This window comes from Cyrtonyx montezumae, unplaced genomic scaffold (genome assembly GCF_038088225.1).
Source record: "Cyrtonyx montezumae isolate F1298 unplaced genomic scaffold, pur_monq_1.0 scaffold_1, whole genome shotgun sequence".
Taxonomy (NCBI): Eukaryota; Metazoa; Chordata; class Aves; order Galliformes; family Odontophoridae; genus Cyrtonyx; species Cyrtonyx montezumae.
Window position 1 is genome coordinate 16714066 of NW_027071825.1, and position 16274 is coordinate 16730339.

At 37.2% G+C, this 16274-nt stretch overlaps 1 protein-coding gene across 1 annotated transcript in view; it reads right to left on the minus strand.

The window, feature by feature from the left end:
* Window positions 1-16274, minus strand: part of DPYD (dihydropyrimidine dehydrogenase) — a 318162-nt gene that overhangs the window by 102804 nt on the left and 199084 nt on the right. The window contains exon 15 of the mRNA XM_065742081.1: window positions 2450-2518. Within this exon, the coding sequence (XP_065598153.1) occupies window positions 2450-2518 (69 nt within the window). The remainder of the gene's footprint in view (window positions 1-2449; window positions 2519-16274) is intronic.

Sequence of the window (16274 nt, forward strand, 5' to 3'; positions counted from 1 at the left end):
GCACAGACCCCACAAAAGATTTCATGGTCAATTAGATAAATACAGGTATAATACAGACTGGTGTTGAAGATCACCAAGCCACTTAATTATAACATTTAATTTCACTTTCCTAAGTCCCCAGAGTAATTTTTTTTCCTCATAAGTTTGAAACACCCAAAGACAGAAGTGAAATGTCTTCCCAAATAGCCATATGAGAATTTGAAACACTGGATAAAGAAGAAATGAAGTCCAAATGTGTATGTTCAGCCACATGGAAACAAAAAAGTCAGAAGTTCCACAACCATAAGTATATATAAATATATCTACACTAAATAAGTATTATATACATATAGGTCTCTCTGAAAGTAATGCCTTCTATGTATTTCCATGAAAAGTACAAAAGATATAAAAAGCACAGATAACACTATTTAATAGAGCAAATTCTAAGCGACATAATGCTGTTTTTCAACATATTCTGTGCATTATCATCAGTGATGAACAAGAGCCTACACGCCAGTCTCTTAAAACTGCAACAGCAAAGGTGACCCTTTGTTTCACAGCTGCTATAATGACATTGTTGCTAGGAAAATGTTGCCAATGCAGTCCATCTTTCAGTGGTGCACCAAATCCAGACTATGTGGTAGGTGTGGTAGGACAGTCCAGTCAAGATTTGCTATGTGCTCCATGGTCTTCAAACTGGTGTGGGGCCTGGCTTTATCATGTTGCAAGAGAAAGGTCATCTTCTTTTCTGGTCTGGCTGTAGAAGTTTGAGCCTTCAGTTCAGTCAGTGTTGTGAGGTACAAGTCAGAGTTGATGGTTTGTCCAGGTTCCAGGAAATCCAGAAGGATAACACATTTCCTATCCCAAAAGTCTGCACATCACTTTACCTCCTGAGGGCTGCATCTTGAACATTTTCTTCAATGAGGAATTCACATTCCCATTCATATTCCGAGTTGCAGTGATCACGTCATGTCTCATCACTAATAATGATGTGATACAGGAAACTGTCACATTATGAATTGTATTGGTTCAATAGGTCCCGACAAACTTGCATAAGATGTTCTTTTGAGTCCTGGGTAAGCATTGGTGGGACCCACCTGGTGCAGACTTGGTGATATTCCAATGTTGCCACCGTAGTTGCCAACACATTGAAGTTGATATTCAGCTCTGTACATCGTTCTCTGATTGTAATCTGCCAGTTCGCGTGGGTAAGCTGATTGAGACACTCTTCATTTTTGCAGTGTGACAGTTGTGCATGACTGTACAAAATGTGGCTTGTCTTTCATGACTCTGTCACCGCTGCTAAAACACACCACTCACCGCCTCACTGTGCATCCACTGTTTGGTCTCCATCAATGTTTAGCAAACATTGATGAGTGCCAGCAGGTGACATTTTTCTACATGGAGGAATTCATTTGGGTCATAGGTATCAGATGTCATTTTGTCAGATTGCTCCTCTGCTGCCATGTGCTACATGGCAACAAAATGTAACAGAATATTGGTGAGAAAGTTCATCATCTATTGCCATACCATCAATACCCTCCTCTGCCACTGTAGGCTAACTTAATAACATAGGAGGCATTACTTTTGGAGCAGCCCTTCTCTGGTGCTTACAAAACTATATATTTCAGCTAATTCTACTAATAAAAAAAAAAACAAAATTTTTTACCATGTGTGTTAAATCTTTATTTTTTTTTTTATTTATAATGTATTTTTATTTCCTCTACATATTTTAATCTATAAGGAAAAATCTGTTTCATCTAAAAACAAGAACACTGTGATACGTTCAGATATAGACACCTTTCTGAATGAAAGCATTACTGCATTAATCAAATATTCCATACACTATTCCCTATGGACATAGGTACATGTTTTAAGTAGGGGTTTTTCCTTCAAACTGAATCAAGATTTCTTTTGCATAGTCTGTTTCTGCAAGATTGGATTTATATTATAGGAAGAATGCAGCCTGCTATTATATACATTGGCTTTCTCTACTATCATTTTTGAAAAGTCTGTATTAAAACTAGAATAGCATTAAATGAGCCTTTTATACTTTAAATATTCAAGAGTTTTATATTCAAAATTTCTTTTGCTGCTGTCAAACTAGTGTGCCTGTAGGCAAGGTAAGATCAAGTTAGGCTCTCAAAGGTAGAATTAAATTTTATCATGGCATCCGTCATAATATAGAATTTGCTTAAAATGCAAATAAAAAGTATATAGATTCAAAGACTAAAGGCTTTCCAGGTACAGCTTAAAAATCCAAGGGACCATTTTTATAGAATAGATTTACTTTAAATTTATATTTCCATCATTTTAATGAAAACACAGAATAAACAAATTATAATGGACGTGCTTTAAATTCTCATTTTTCACTCTGAATTTGTTTCTTTCAGAAATACCATGTTGCAGTTCTTGTTTTTAGGGAGAATAAAGAAAGATAAATGGAGAAACACATTTAGGAAATCATTACCTCAGCCATTTTTGAAAGTTCAGTCCAGTCGTCCTTGCTATAGCTGCACATGATGCTGGCAATCAGGATCTGGAAAGAATATATAAAGGCAATAATTTTCAGCAGCATTAACCAGATTTTTTAACGCCATACTTCAGGGTGATTTTGAACATGAAGTACCTACATATGGAAACTGCTAGCTGCATACACTAGCATGTATAATGAAATAGAGTTACACATTTCATCAACAATTACAAAATGAACAGGAAGTTGCATTCTCTTTAGCATGCAGAACCCAGCAAATCAAACAAAGGCAGTCCTGGAGAAAAAGTGTCAAGCCTACTTGTTTCTGAGGAAAGAGGAATTTAGCTATTTACTATTTCTACAAGGCAAGAGGTAGTTAGGGCTTCTTAGAAATGAAAAAGATGTAAGTGTTGAGAGTTTACTGTCCGAAGTGCCAGCATGTGACCCAATATTGCAGCTGAATTCAGGAAGCCTGGACATACCAAAGGCATCCCTGAAGTCCCATGTTATGCAAGTTAAGCACTGTGACAGGCAGCTGGGAATATTTAGGGTACAGGAAAATGGGAGGAGATTTTGAGGAAGTAGAGATAACCTGGAAAGGCTGAGAGTGGCAGGGAACTTTCAGCTTTTGTTTTCCCAGGTTTCATGGTTTCAGTTCCCCAAGGAAAGTTCCTGTGTGTTGCTCTTCCTCCCCACTGCACACAGCACCTTCCACGTCCAGATTTTGTTTGTAACCATGGCTTACTCTAACACCTTTGAAAGTTTTTTGGTGTATTGATTTGGGTTAGAGAAACTGCCAGAAAAGAAAAATTTGGCCACGTTACATCCTGTGTATGAAAGATTTGCATGTAAGTTTGATTCACAGGCAACTTTTTGTTTACCAAACAGCTTTTAGTAGATGCATTCACGTATGAGATGAGCTTATTCTTTCACTTTCAGTCAGTGAAACACTTCTCTTGTACTTTTCCATAATGTTGAAGATTACTGACTCAAATCACACAAGGCAAAATATTTAAAAATATGGTTTATGACAATCTATCTCCCTAACTACCTGCAGATTCTCAGCCCATTCAATTTTCTGGTTGATGTTTTCAAGATGGGAGTCTTCTGATAAGGAAACTGCTGAAGTGTCTGCCTTACCCTTAGGTGCCCATTTGTTGGCACTTCTCACATAAATGTAGGACCAAGTTTTTCATTAAATACACATAATAATTACTGACTATGCTTTTTTCCTTCCCTTGACAGAAGAAAATAGTCTCTTCTGTACAATACTTTTGTCTGTTGTTAGTAGATCTTTATGTAAACTTTATGTAACAAAATTTGCTCTATGTTCTATTTGAATATTTGAGATAATCTGAGTATTCAGAAAATGAACACAAATTTATTTTAAAAGATTCTGATAAATTTAAAACCCCAAATCATTTCATTGTGAAAAATCAGTTTAAGAAAGGATGTAAGAGAATTTTAGAGTTAAAATATGCACTATCTGGAAGTTAGCTAGAAACTATATCTTGTCAAATTCACACTTCTTATACAATAATAAATTAAAAAAAACAACAACTCAGACACTGACAACATGATAAGGATCTTCACAGATTGCAGACATAATCCAAAGTATATCAGAAATCTACAGAATTGAGCTTTAGTATAAACCAATTTTTTCAGCAGGGAAAGTTGTAAGACAGGGGTGACTGACTGTATTCACAAGTAGCTGAGTTGGGTTATGTCAAGTGTTATTAATGAAATTTGAAAATTCTGCTGGGAGTGTACAAAAGAGGAGGAACAAGATCCATAGAACAGTTCAAAGAGCTGTTGATTAAGACATGTCTAAGTAATATTGATCAGTTTCAGCATTCACGTTTAAGATTAAGTACATATTTTTGACAGAAGCAGTGGTTTACAACAAAAATAAATGAATGTAAACATTACATTTCTATTGTATGTGTCCACACAAAAATTGTGATCTCAGAGGAAATAATGGGAATTTACATAAGATAGGAATTTTATTCTTTCTTTTTTTCCCCCTCAATGTTCTCTTATATCTTGAAATTAAACTCAGTTCCAAGGTGGGGCACTCGACATTAACAAGCTGTCCTTCCTCAAGTGTCTGTTCCTCCCCCAGATGCCTCTACAGCCTTTTCATTTGGAACAAGTACCAGTAAAAAAAAAATAAAATAAAAATAAAAATAAAAATAATATATATATATATATAATAAAATAAAATAAAATAAAATAAAATAAAATAAAATAAAATAAAATAAAATAAAATAAAATAAAATAAAATAAAAATAAAATAAAATAAAATAAAAAATAAAACAATAAATTTTATGTGGACATCTAGGGGCACTACCTGTGATGTCTGAGGTCCAAGCCTACTCATAAATCTTATTCAGGCATTGAAGAAGAAAAAAACAGAATATTATCTCTTATTATTTACAGAAAGTAGTACAAGGCAAGTAACAATAGGAAGTGATAAAAATCAGTGGTTTCATTTGAATGTAATAAAGAGAAAATGTATCACATTTCAGTTGATTTTTTCTAACAACTTTCCAGAAGGCATCCTAGCCTGACAAGCCATGTATCTTATTAGAATCCTCGGAGTCAGTATCCCACAGCCCACCAGTGCATGGTCCCCCTGGGTGGCACAGCCTTCTCTCGCCTCCCCAGATCTGCAGTGGCAATACTGATCTGAGTTTATGTACAGTTGTTTGAACTAATGTTGCAAGGTGGAACCATGCTTTACTGTCTTACAAAAGGGGACTCAGACAGATCTTACAGATCTGCCACTAAAGAGCAGTGAATGCTAAATGAAGTGACTAAATTGCTGCTTTGTCATTGCTTGAATGAGGGCTGCTTTGAAACTGTACACTACTGAGGCACAGTGGATCCCTGGCCCATTCCATACTGCACAACAAAAGCTTGTCTCACCTGTGCTCTTCACCCAAACAGCAATTGAACCATGGTGCAGACACTGCCACACTGCCCCATGCCCACCCAACCACCGCAAGGTGGTCATCATGGCTCTACCATACAGGTGATGGACAGTGTCTATAGATGTCTGTGAAATGACAGGTAAATGCTTGTAGCATCTGACCCTGTTCTCTGGAAGGGAATTTCTTAATGAGGAAAGAAGAAAGTCTAAAAAAGAAAATTTTTGGTGGAGGGAGGGAAGATGGAGAAAGGAAGCTGTATACTGTAACATTTAGGACATGGGATGAACATACTGTAGCTAAAGCACATAGTAAAAAGCTACATTTCACACAAACCTGTAATACACACATTAGTAGCTATTCTACCTAAAAGGACTCTGACAAGGTACTTTCCACAGTATTTAAAATATTTTTTTTTTGCTCTGTTTATAATAATCCCCTGAATTCTTATACTAGAAACTATTTCCCTGGTGAATATTTTTTCTTTTTCATTATCTCTATATGGATGTTTCATATTCATGCAATAGTGTTAAAAGAAATAAAAAAGATGAGGTTCACCATTACATATGTTTTCAAATGATCTTTCTTCCATAGCACACAGAATTCACTGCAAGAAGTTTCAAAACAAAAGGCAGAAGAGAAAAAAAAAAAATAACTGGCCCCCCTTTTGATCAGACAATCTTGAGAACATCTATTTAAAGCTAGGAAACAGCAGAACTCTAGGCAGACAATTACCATTTGTCCTGTACTGCTCTGCAGGGAATAAGGGAGTTTCAGGACACTCAGAGTCTGAAAAACTCTCAGGGGGTTGGATTTAAGTGTGAACTCTGTCAATTCCCACAAATTTAAGAAAACATGATTCTCTACACTCATGCCTTTTAAAACAGGTTCCTAGTTGTTCCTAAAGGCCCACAGCTGTTCCTAAACCACTCTTCCAGGCCTGTGCCTGATCTGACTACACTTAAGGGAGCTCAGCCACCCTCAGCATTTCTGTTTCTCACTGATACACTAGCTTTGAGCATCAAGTGTCTGCATGCGACCCATTTATACACTGCTGCTGGCTTCAATTGGTGCCTCATTCCTATTTCTCAAACACTTGCAGAATCCCCAGGATTTTGTTTTTGATGTGCACAGTCCTTACAGAAACAGATTCTGAGCACCTTCATTAGGAGTTTGCTCCCCTGAAAGCTGTAAAATCAACAGGAGTTTTCAAGAAGGCAGACGGATTAGTTTTGTGACAGCTACCTGTTTGGGAAAGAGAGATGTGAAATAGGATAAGTGCTCAGACTGGAGGCTACATGAAGACTCAGATTTCAAATACCCACAGAATTATTTTTGATTGATCTAAACTTCAGAAGCTATTTGTCATTTGGTCAGATGGAGAGATAGCAATCTTCCTTTCAAGACAATTCTCTTATTCCTACACACCACAGCACAGCCTTAACACGCAACCTGCTCTGTCTGAGCAAACCCAAGTGTTCTTAATCAGAATTCCCCAGGAAAAAGTATTTTCTAGAAGGAAGCTAAGCACTGAACACACAATCTTTTAAACAATAGCAAAAATAACCAATTTAATTCATCACTCACCAGAGGAAAGTATACCTAAAGCTACGCCAGCACATTAGGACAGGAGTTGTTCTTGGTAGCTGCGTTACTATGTCAAAGCATTAAAATCCCCTCTGTCTGGATGAGTGCACATGTCCTCATCTCTGACTCATCCTCATCTATGCAGAGCAAGAAGCTGGCACATTTGAAGACTTTCCTGAAGATCCAGCACATGTCAGTATGCACCAGAGCATTGGTTATAAGTCACTAAAAAACAGATCACATATTATCACTCAACAGATTTCTTAGCTCTTTCAGTGAGACAATAAACAATCTTGCAAATATCTAACTGAAAAATACACGTGCTGTGTAGGGTATTTTTGTGGTTTGTAGTCATATACTAAAATGGGCCAATGAAACTTAGGCCAAACTCTTCTCTATCCCCAAGATCCTCAGGATTTTAGGGGTTAAAGGTTTCCCACCTCACTGAGACTCGTACTGCTAGTCTTTGTCTCTGCAGAACTATAGAAACATTAAGGTTGGAAAGATCACTAAGATTGTCTAGCTCAAACATTAAACCATGTCTGTGAATGCTTTAAACCATGTTCCTCAGTGTCATGTCTACACTTTTCTTAAAAACCTCCAGAGATGGTGATTCCACCACCTCATTTAGCAGCCTGTTCCAATAACTCATCACTCTTTCAGAGAAAAATTCTTCTAATATCAAACCTGAACCTCCACTGGTTCAACTTAAGGCCACCACCTCTCATCCTATCACTAGTTACTCAGGAAAAGAGGCCAACTCCCACCTTGACCTTTTATGCAGTTGTAGAGAGCTACAAGGTCTCCCCTGACCCCCCTCTTCTCCAGACTGAACAATTTCCTCAGCCACTCCTCAAATGACTTGTGGTCCAGACCCTTCAACAGCTTAACTGCCTTGAATCTCACACTAGCTCAGCATCAGGAGAAGTTGCCACATTTTGCCAGCAGAGATTTTGAGAGGCTTAATTCCTCTCAGTTCCACTTGTAGCAGTCCTCTGCTTTTTCAAATAGCCACAGTTTGATGCAATGATCATCCTTGAGCTCATCCAACTGGAGATAGCAATGTATAGAATGTTTCTAATACATACCTCACAAGACAGAGGATTAATGCAGTAAATATTCCATATTGCGTAAACATGCTTAAAAATGCAGTAGTGAAAAACAGTATGAGCACAAAGACTTACTGTTGTTAAACTGACCCTCTTTAAACCAGTTCAATTTTGATGCTTTGTAGACCCAACTAGGTTTCTCTTTTCACTTTCTTGTGATTTTAGATTTGTTGAAGAACTGCAATAAAAATAAGCTTCTTATTAAAAACTACCTAGAACATCAAATCCCATTCAATAAGAAAGTTAACAATTGTAAACCCTGTCATGTCTCTGAGAAGCAGAGGAATTATCTTGTTATCAATTTAATAATGGTACATTGAAGTAAATGATGCCATCCACTGACACCAGTAACACTGTCTCTCCTGGGAAATTCACATCTGTAGGAACTGTCAATCTAGATGGATGTGGACATATTAAACATTGTACCTTCAGTCCATAAATCTTTCTATGCTGCCTTAATAAAAAGATTCTGCATGATGATAAAGACAAGTAATGCGGAATGTCTTGACACTGCTGACCCATAATTCTCACTCTCTTCTCTTTTCAGAGAGTAGAGAGTAAATAATTCAACAATTGCTGACCAATTTTTACTCCTTGTCTTACAATTAAAATACAATTAAGATAATTCTAGTAAATGAAAATAAGACAAGTGGGGATATTAGTACAGTTATTACTTAGATATTTGTAGCAAATCTTTCGAATAAATCCCCGTTTTTAACATGACTTTATATTGAGCTCTCCACAGTGTTTTTCATACTGAAGTGGAACTCAGATATGATAGATGTACACAAAAACAATCCAAATATTATCAGCAGGCAAATATGTTTGGAGAAGTTGATGATAGGAGTACAAAACTATTATCATTTGCTCACCCTATGACACAGGAAAAGTCAGTACAAAGATCAACAAAGATTCGCTTCTCAGGCAAATGGAGGTGCTCATTTTGAAAGGCAGCTATTTTCTCATGATGATTCTACTATACTATCAATGAGATTCCATATATTTAATTATTTGATGGATGTCAGTGAGGTAATATCTAATGTCCTCAGACAAATTTAAAAAAGCCTACTTTGGAAAACAACAGAATGCTGTTGCTTTGACAGGGGTACACACATATACACAGAATTGTAGGAGTTGTAATGGACCTCTAGAGATCACTGAACCACCCTGCTAAAGCAGGTTCCCTATAGCAGGTCACACAGGTACAAAACTAAACAGATTGTCATTTGGAATTGGCAGCACCTGTGGGAAAACAAGGGAAAAGCTTAGGTTTGTAACTACTCTGCCACAAGAAATCTAACTCTGTATCAGACAGCACTGGGGCAGGAATTGAACTACCCTGCCCTTGGCCCTACTAGTACACATAAAGGTGTAGACGGAGACCACTCACATGGAAATGGTTGCTAAATGAAAAGCTAAGTTTTCATTAAAACATTTCAAGAGAAGGTTACCAACTTAGAATACAACAGAAAGCAAAATGAATGGCCAGAACAAAAAAAGATCTGATACACCTGTACTTCCTGTGCTTAAGTGTACTCTTGATTAAGACAGTAATTCTTGAGGACAGAAAAAAAGACCCTGAAATGTAAGTTCTCCAGACAGATATCTAATGAAAGAAATTACAACACTTATAGAAGGGATTTCACATATCTTATGGGATTAAGAAGAATACGTTCTTTTCACGATGGACCATTGAAAATTTCACTGCCCCATGTAAACCGTTCAAATTTCACTGAAAATTATCCACGTGGCTGAAAATTTTGCAGGAAATTGAGCAGAATGATTAAGATTTCATTTTGGACAGCAAAAACTATGTCCAACCTTTAGTGTCTTCATTAAAGTGTGAAACTGAATACAAGTGAATAGAAATTAGCATTACTGAAAGGAAAACATTCAAGTTATCAAAGGAAAAATCCAAGAGAAGAGAGATACTCATTTTCAGCTGTATTCCTAGCAAAGAATACAGACAAACCCTTGTGTGTCTGCCATACTCCTGCTGTATTTCTGTACTTTCTGCACAGTTTTAATATAAAGAGAAACCAGAGGAAGCCAATATAATATTGGAGAAGCTAACAGAAAAAAAGTATATCTAATTCTAGGATGTTTCAAATGCCTGTTATGACCTGTAGCAAAAGCTTTACACCAGGGTGCTGACATAATACTTTTTCCTTAAGAACACATATGGAAAAAACACTCACAAGAAGCAACACAAATTTGTGTTTTTTTTTCCTCCATTTATAGACATTTTTTTTCTCATCAAATTTTCTGCTGAGATATATCCACAGTCCCTTTTTATAACAGTTCTCTGAGTACCTCACTAATCATTACTGTTTATTCTCACAGTAGCACAGGCAACTCTCTGCAAGGTGCCCCTCTGAGTGGGGAAACCAACTGAAGCAAATATGTTTAAGGGCTGCAGGCTGCTCCTATGGAGGGAATGAATGATCAGTGAGTGAAAGGTACCCCACGATCCTTCTCTCCAGTTCCTCCAATCTCTGATTCCTTCCAGAGACATGCAGATTTCATAAATTTCCCCTATTACTTAGCAATAAAGCTACCTAATTTATTAGAAAACAAATTCAGTTTAAAATGAAAAGAGACAATGTGTACACTGAATAATTTTGTTAGAGTTCCCTGATTCTTGCGTTGTCAGCCAGAAATTCCCCAGGACATATCTGTCTATTTCCATCCCCAAGAAGTCCATCCTCTCTATTCCCTTGTTCCATCATCCCCAGGGCTTCCTTTAATTTACTTCCTTGGATTTGAAGGGTTGGGAAAACTAGCAGTCTCTGTGCAGGTAGAAGAGGAAAATGTAGCTCCAAGGAGGGAGAAAAAAACCCTACCCAAAACACTCTACGGCTCCGTGATCCATTTCACCATGTGACACTGTTAGTGCCAAAGCAATGCTTGGGAGCAGTAAGTGATTTTGTCAGCCTAGTTGCATCCTCCCCAGATCCCCCACTCCCTGCTCTATTACCATTGTAGCAATACTCTAAAAAGCACTGATAATTACCAAGTTTTGCACAACCAACTCTTAAGTTATGCTGTTCTGATAGATGAGGGTATGGTCAACAAGAAGGTGTGCAGGAACAGGCTGTATGTCTTCTCCACTTTTCAACAAACTATCTGAGGCCTTTGCATACTAACTGTGCAGGTGAGACCTATTGATCTCCGAGCTATTTTCCTCATTCTGGTTAGGTATCTGACTTCATAAAGAAAACTTCCTTGCTCTCCAAGATCTGCCCGCTGAATAGGACAAGTTTGCCTCATGAAGGGAGACAGACAGCCAATCTTCACAGGATTAAGAACAAGAGGTGTTTTCAATGGCCACAGTGGGACCAGTGGGGTTTCCACCAGAAGTTCACTGAAATTCATTTACAAGTAGTCTTTCTGGGTTACTTTCCCATTAAGCTGAATGTATAATAATAACTGTATAATAATAATAATAATAATGACTGTATAATAATAACTGTTCTACCATTTTCTAGTGATGCTCCATCTTCTTTTGAGACTTTGCCTTCTTCTCCAGAGGTTAGAATAATTCTGCTGAAGGTTACTGAAATTTGCACTTCTTTGGGCATCTTCCCTGAATCGGTATTGCTTCCTCTGAATTTTCTGATTCTATAATCACTCTGCTTTGACCAGAAACCCAGACTAGCTCACTTCACTTCCTGAGGCCCGTGCCAAACCTGAGTTTTCAGATAATCCTATGAAAACTCCCTGCACAAATATGCATGGTGTTTTGGCCTGATTCTCTTCAGAATCATCCCATACCCTTGCATTAAGCAGAGAGCTATCTACCTTTAGGAATTCTGACACTGTTGAGACTTTCCCTGGCAGAGAAACCTGCTGCAGTCTTGTATTTGTTCAAACATGCTTTTTATCTCTATATTTTGCTCTCTGTTCTCTCACACAAACTTCAGCCTATCATCTCTGCTCCCTTTTGAGGTCTGCTTCATTGCTGTCTGTACTATTTCATGCTGTGATCTTGCAGGGCCAGTTTATTTCTCTTCACTGTTATCTACCTCTGGATTTTGTTCTCCCTCTTAACTGTGTACTAAACTGGCCATTCTGCAGTTCTACTTCTTCTGCTACTATCTGAAATCATGCAGCTCTGCCTTTTAATAAGAATCACTTGTTTCAGAGATGGAGATCAGACCCACAGCCCAGCAGGAAAACCACTTTCACAACTACAGTCTGCCAACCACCTCCCTCACACAACACGCAAACCCCACATTGCAGAAAAGCAAAATACCAGTAGCACTCATACAACTTCATCCATTCTTCCCCAGCTTTCACTACTCCAAATGAACAAAAGTAGCCCTCGTGAGCTAGAGGAAGACAACTGCTCACATTAATGGTAAGCCTAGGCTTATTTAACAATACACCTGTATCAATACAAGTATTCTTGTGATGTCTTAACAGTGATAGGCAGCATCAGGCTTTGGCACAAGAGAAGTGCCATGAGTTTTAGAAACACTACCTTGAATTTTAGAGCTGTGACACCTAACTATTCTTTATGGGCTAACACCTAACTATTCTTTATGGGCTGAAACAATACATGTAATTACAGTTCTGTAATAAAAATGTTAGATATAAAGAGAATTACATGAAAATGAAATTTGGAATAGGTCAGAAACATTCAGCTTAAAAAAATATGTAAAAATAGGCCAGCAAAAAACCTTTTTTTGAGGAGCTGAGGCTGACATAGCAGCAGGGAACAAGATAGAAGAGTATTCCATTTCTTACAGCGTACACTGAACTTCAATGACTCATAACAAAGGATGTATTTAGGTCTATTTAAACAATACCTTGGTTTTACTTGTTTTTAAATGTTTAGAAAATAAATACTTACTGTCAAATTTTCCTTTGCAGTTAAATGACTGTTCCATCTCTTCTAGATATGTACCCAAGTTTTATACATACAAAAACATTTCTGTTGATCGAGGAGTTACTAGTGATCAGAGCACCTGCAGCAAGTGACTACTTCAGTGCTCTTTCAAACTCCATAAAATACCGGAGTAATACTGTAAGAAGAAAAGAGTTCAGCTTTTTTGAGCTGGCCACCTAATTTTACTACTTGCTACCTAACCTTAACAGTGAGTATGGTTCATTTCTTCCAACCAGAATTTTAAAAAGGACTTGGATAAAAAAGCAGAGTGAAATGATGTCTAGGATATGGAAATGTGACACATACAAGTGGTTTCATGACTACAGCTGTGTAGATGTTTATGATCACAGTTCCTGAACTTCGTGCACATAAAAAGTTAAAAGGATGGTAACAGCGTTCAGGACATAGAAAAAGATCAGTTCAGAGCCCTGTAAAAATTCTGCTTATCTACATCATTTCTTAGGATAAATATACGTATATGTATATACATATATATATATATATCAGAAACTCTTATTCTCACATTCTGAAAGGAATTTGAGATCTTTTCACAGCCCCCCCTTGCTAGAAAGCACCAGGAACTGGGATAATGTCCAGCAACTGTCAGTCATTGGAAGAGCTGGCTCCAGCTGTGGTGGTGCCTTTGCCTTTCTCATCTAAGCTAGTACATGTCTGTGCAGAGTTAGCTCTCCTACTGTAGTGCAGTTCATATCGGTAAAACAAACACTTTACTTGATCCTGAACAAAAATAAACTCTTTGATGGTATGGCTGCATCTACACTAGGGTTCTGCAAGGACAGTAGTTAGATATGATTTTATTTTTAGTATTCTTAGCCTACATAAGTATGTGAGCAAGACTTTTAAATATAGACATAGCTTTCATATTTTTCTTTATTAGAGCTCTAGCAGAATGCCTTAAATGCAAACCGCATCATAGAAATTAAGTGCAGACTACGGGCTGCAGGAACAGCATATATTCATTATTTTTACCAGGTATAAATTTATTTTACTAGTATTATAGTAATATACAGTATGTAAAAGAGAAAGAAGCAGAATTGTCTAAATCATAGAAGCTCAGTGCCTCGTAAAAGGCTAAAATCATATCATAGTCAGTAAAAATGAATGTCGTAGCTACTGTGCATTATAAAAGATCAAATTTTGTAATGTAACCCAATTGTCTATGACAAACTTGAAATGGAAATGGGGAAAAAACTAGGGGTGGGTGGAGGTAATTGTTTTGCACAGGTAATAAGGCTAGCGGAATTTTAGCATTTTTGCAAAGTTAAGAATTTAGTTTTGATAGATCATTCTTTGTTAACAATTTTAAACCAAAAAAATTTTGCCCCCTTTAAAAAAAACAAACAACACATTCCCAGAAGGTCATTTTCTACCCATCCAATGGCAACTTCTACATCCTAATTTTAAAACAATGACTACCCAGCAAAGGGCAATTCCTAGGGAGTAATGACTGGCTGGGAGGAGTTGATGGCCCGAGGCACTGCTGAGGGCCATTAACCCTGGCCAGTTATTAATCTCTGGGAAATGCCCTGCACCAAGGTTGTTATTGCTATTTTAAGCACAGATTTGGGGGTGTGGGGAAATGAACATCTTTGTGTACAGATTTTTTAAATGCTTGATGCAATTTTCTTTGTGGCAGTTTATGGAGGACATTTCTAGAAAGAATAACTGCTCTGTCTGACACACAGCCAGATTTCGCAGATCATTTTGCAGCATTTCATTGTGTGCACGGTAGCTTACAAATCCAAAAAGCAGATGGGGATTTAAAAAATCTTTCTATTCTCTCTAAATAATACTCTGTATAGAAAAATAAAAGGAAGTCTGAACCTTAATAAGATGTATAAAAATATACACCTATTCATATCACAGTCAGCAGAAATACATTCTAGAAATTTTTTTAATCACGCTATCTTTAAGTTTAATGCATCTCCTTCATTGATACTCCTGATTAATGACCACTCACATCTCTCTTAAAAAGGGAATTTTTAGCAATGGCGTTGGAAAAAAAAAAAACCAAAACAGTCTGAAACAGCTTCAGCTGATGCTGGCCATTAAAGGATTTGTCTTTTCCAATAATCATGAAGATTGGGTCATTTTCTAGGAGATAGCTTGTGAAGTATTTCAGAAGCTGCTTTAATTTTCTCCTAGTTCTCACCCTAAGGCTAAAGTTTTAAAGATGAGCTCATAGGCCTCACAAAATTGTGAAAATTGTTCTTTTCTTGCAGAGATCAATAGCTCACTCTCCGAATCAAAAGGGTATTCTTAGCATACGTACAAATAGTTCTCTGCCTTACTGTGCTACTTACTATTTTTCAAACCACAGCTGTGAAAGTAAAACAAACAAAATAATTCATGGCTTTATAACACACATAGTAAGAAAGTACAGCTCTGCACTAAACTAATTTGACAGGTTTCTCAACAAAGTGGTCATTTCCAAGATCACAACATAAAAGATCTTCTCACATTTCTCCTCAAGGTCCTAATTTGTCACCACCAACATGTACATTTGAACCACTGATTTTCAAAATCTCACTGAATTTACTGTGGGGTCATACTTTCAGTTACAAGCTGCAGTTTTCTGAAGAAGGTATGAGTTTTCTTGAAATAGAATTTACTTGAGTTGGTGGTAGGAAAATGTTTCCAGTCTTTGCCAGGTTAGTAACCATATTCTTAAAAACAGAACAAAACATTAAAAACAAGATGAATACAGTGGCAGTTGGGACCAATTACTCAGACATGTACTTCGTGATCAATTGAATGTGCATGAACACATTATTTCTGGATAAATTTTTAGCAGACTTTTTTGTGTTTCTACACATGCGACCATTCATGGCAACCACAGCCTTCTTTAAATAATTTTTTCCAGTAAATTCGTCGTCAGCCCATGTGTATCTTTGGCATGAACTGACAAAGGGTTTTGACCTGTGAGAGTATGTCCCATGGCCACTGTGGCATGTAGAGAAGCATCTCCTGCCACTTCCTTCCACCTCTCCCTTCTGGTTCCAGTCCAGCTGCACCCTTGCTGAGATGAATACATCAGAACTGCACCGTCTATTCAAAATGCAGAAGTACAATGAACCAGTACTGTGGCAGTTTCTTTTCTTTACTCTCTCTTCCTTTCCTATAAATTCTGTATACGATATGCTTTATTTCAATGTTATTGAGCATTAAGCTAAGATTTTCATAGTGCTCTCTGCTACAACTTCAGTACAGCTAGCTCAAAATCAATCACTGTATATATAAATTTAGTACTGTTTTCTTCTATGTGCATCACTACATTTGTCTTC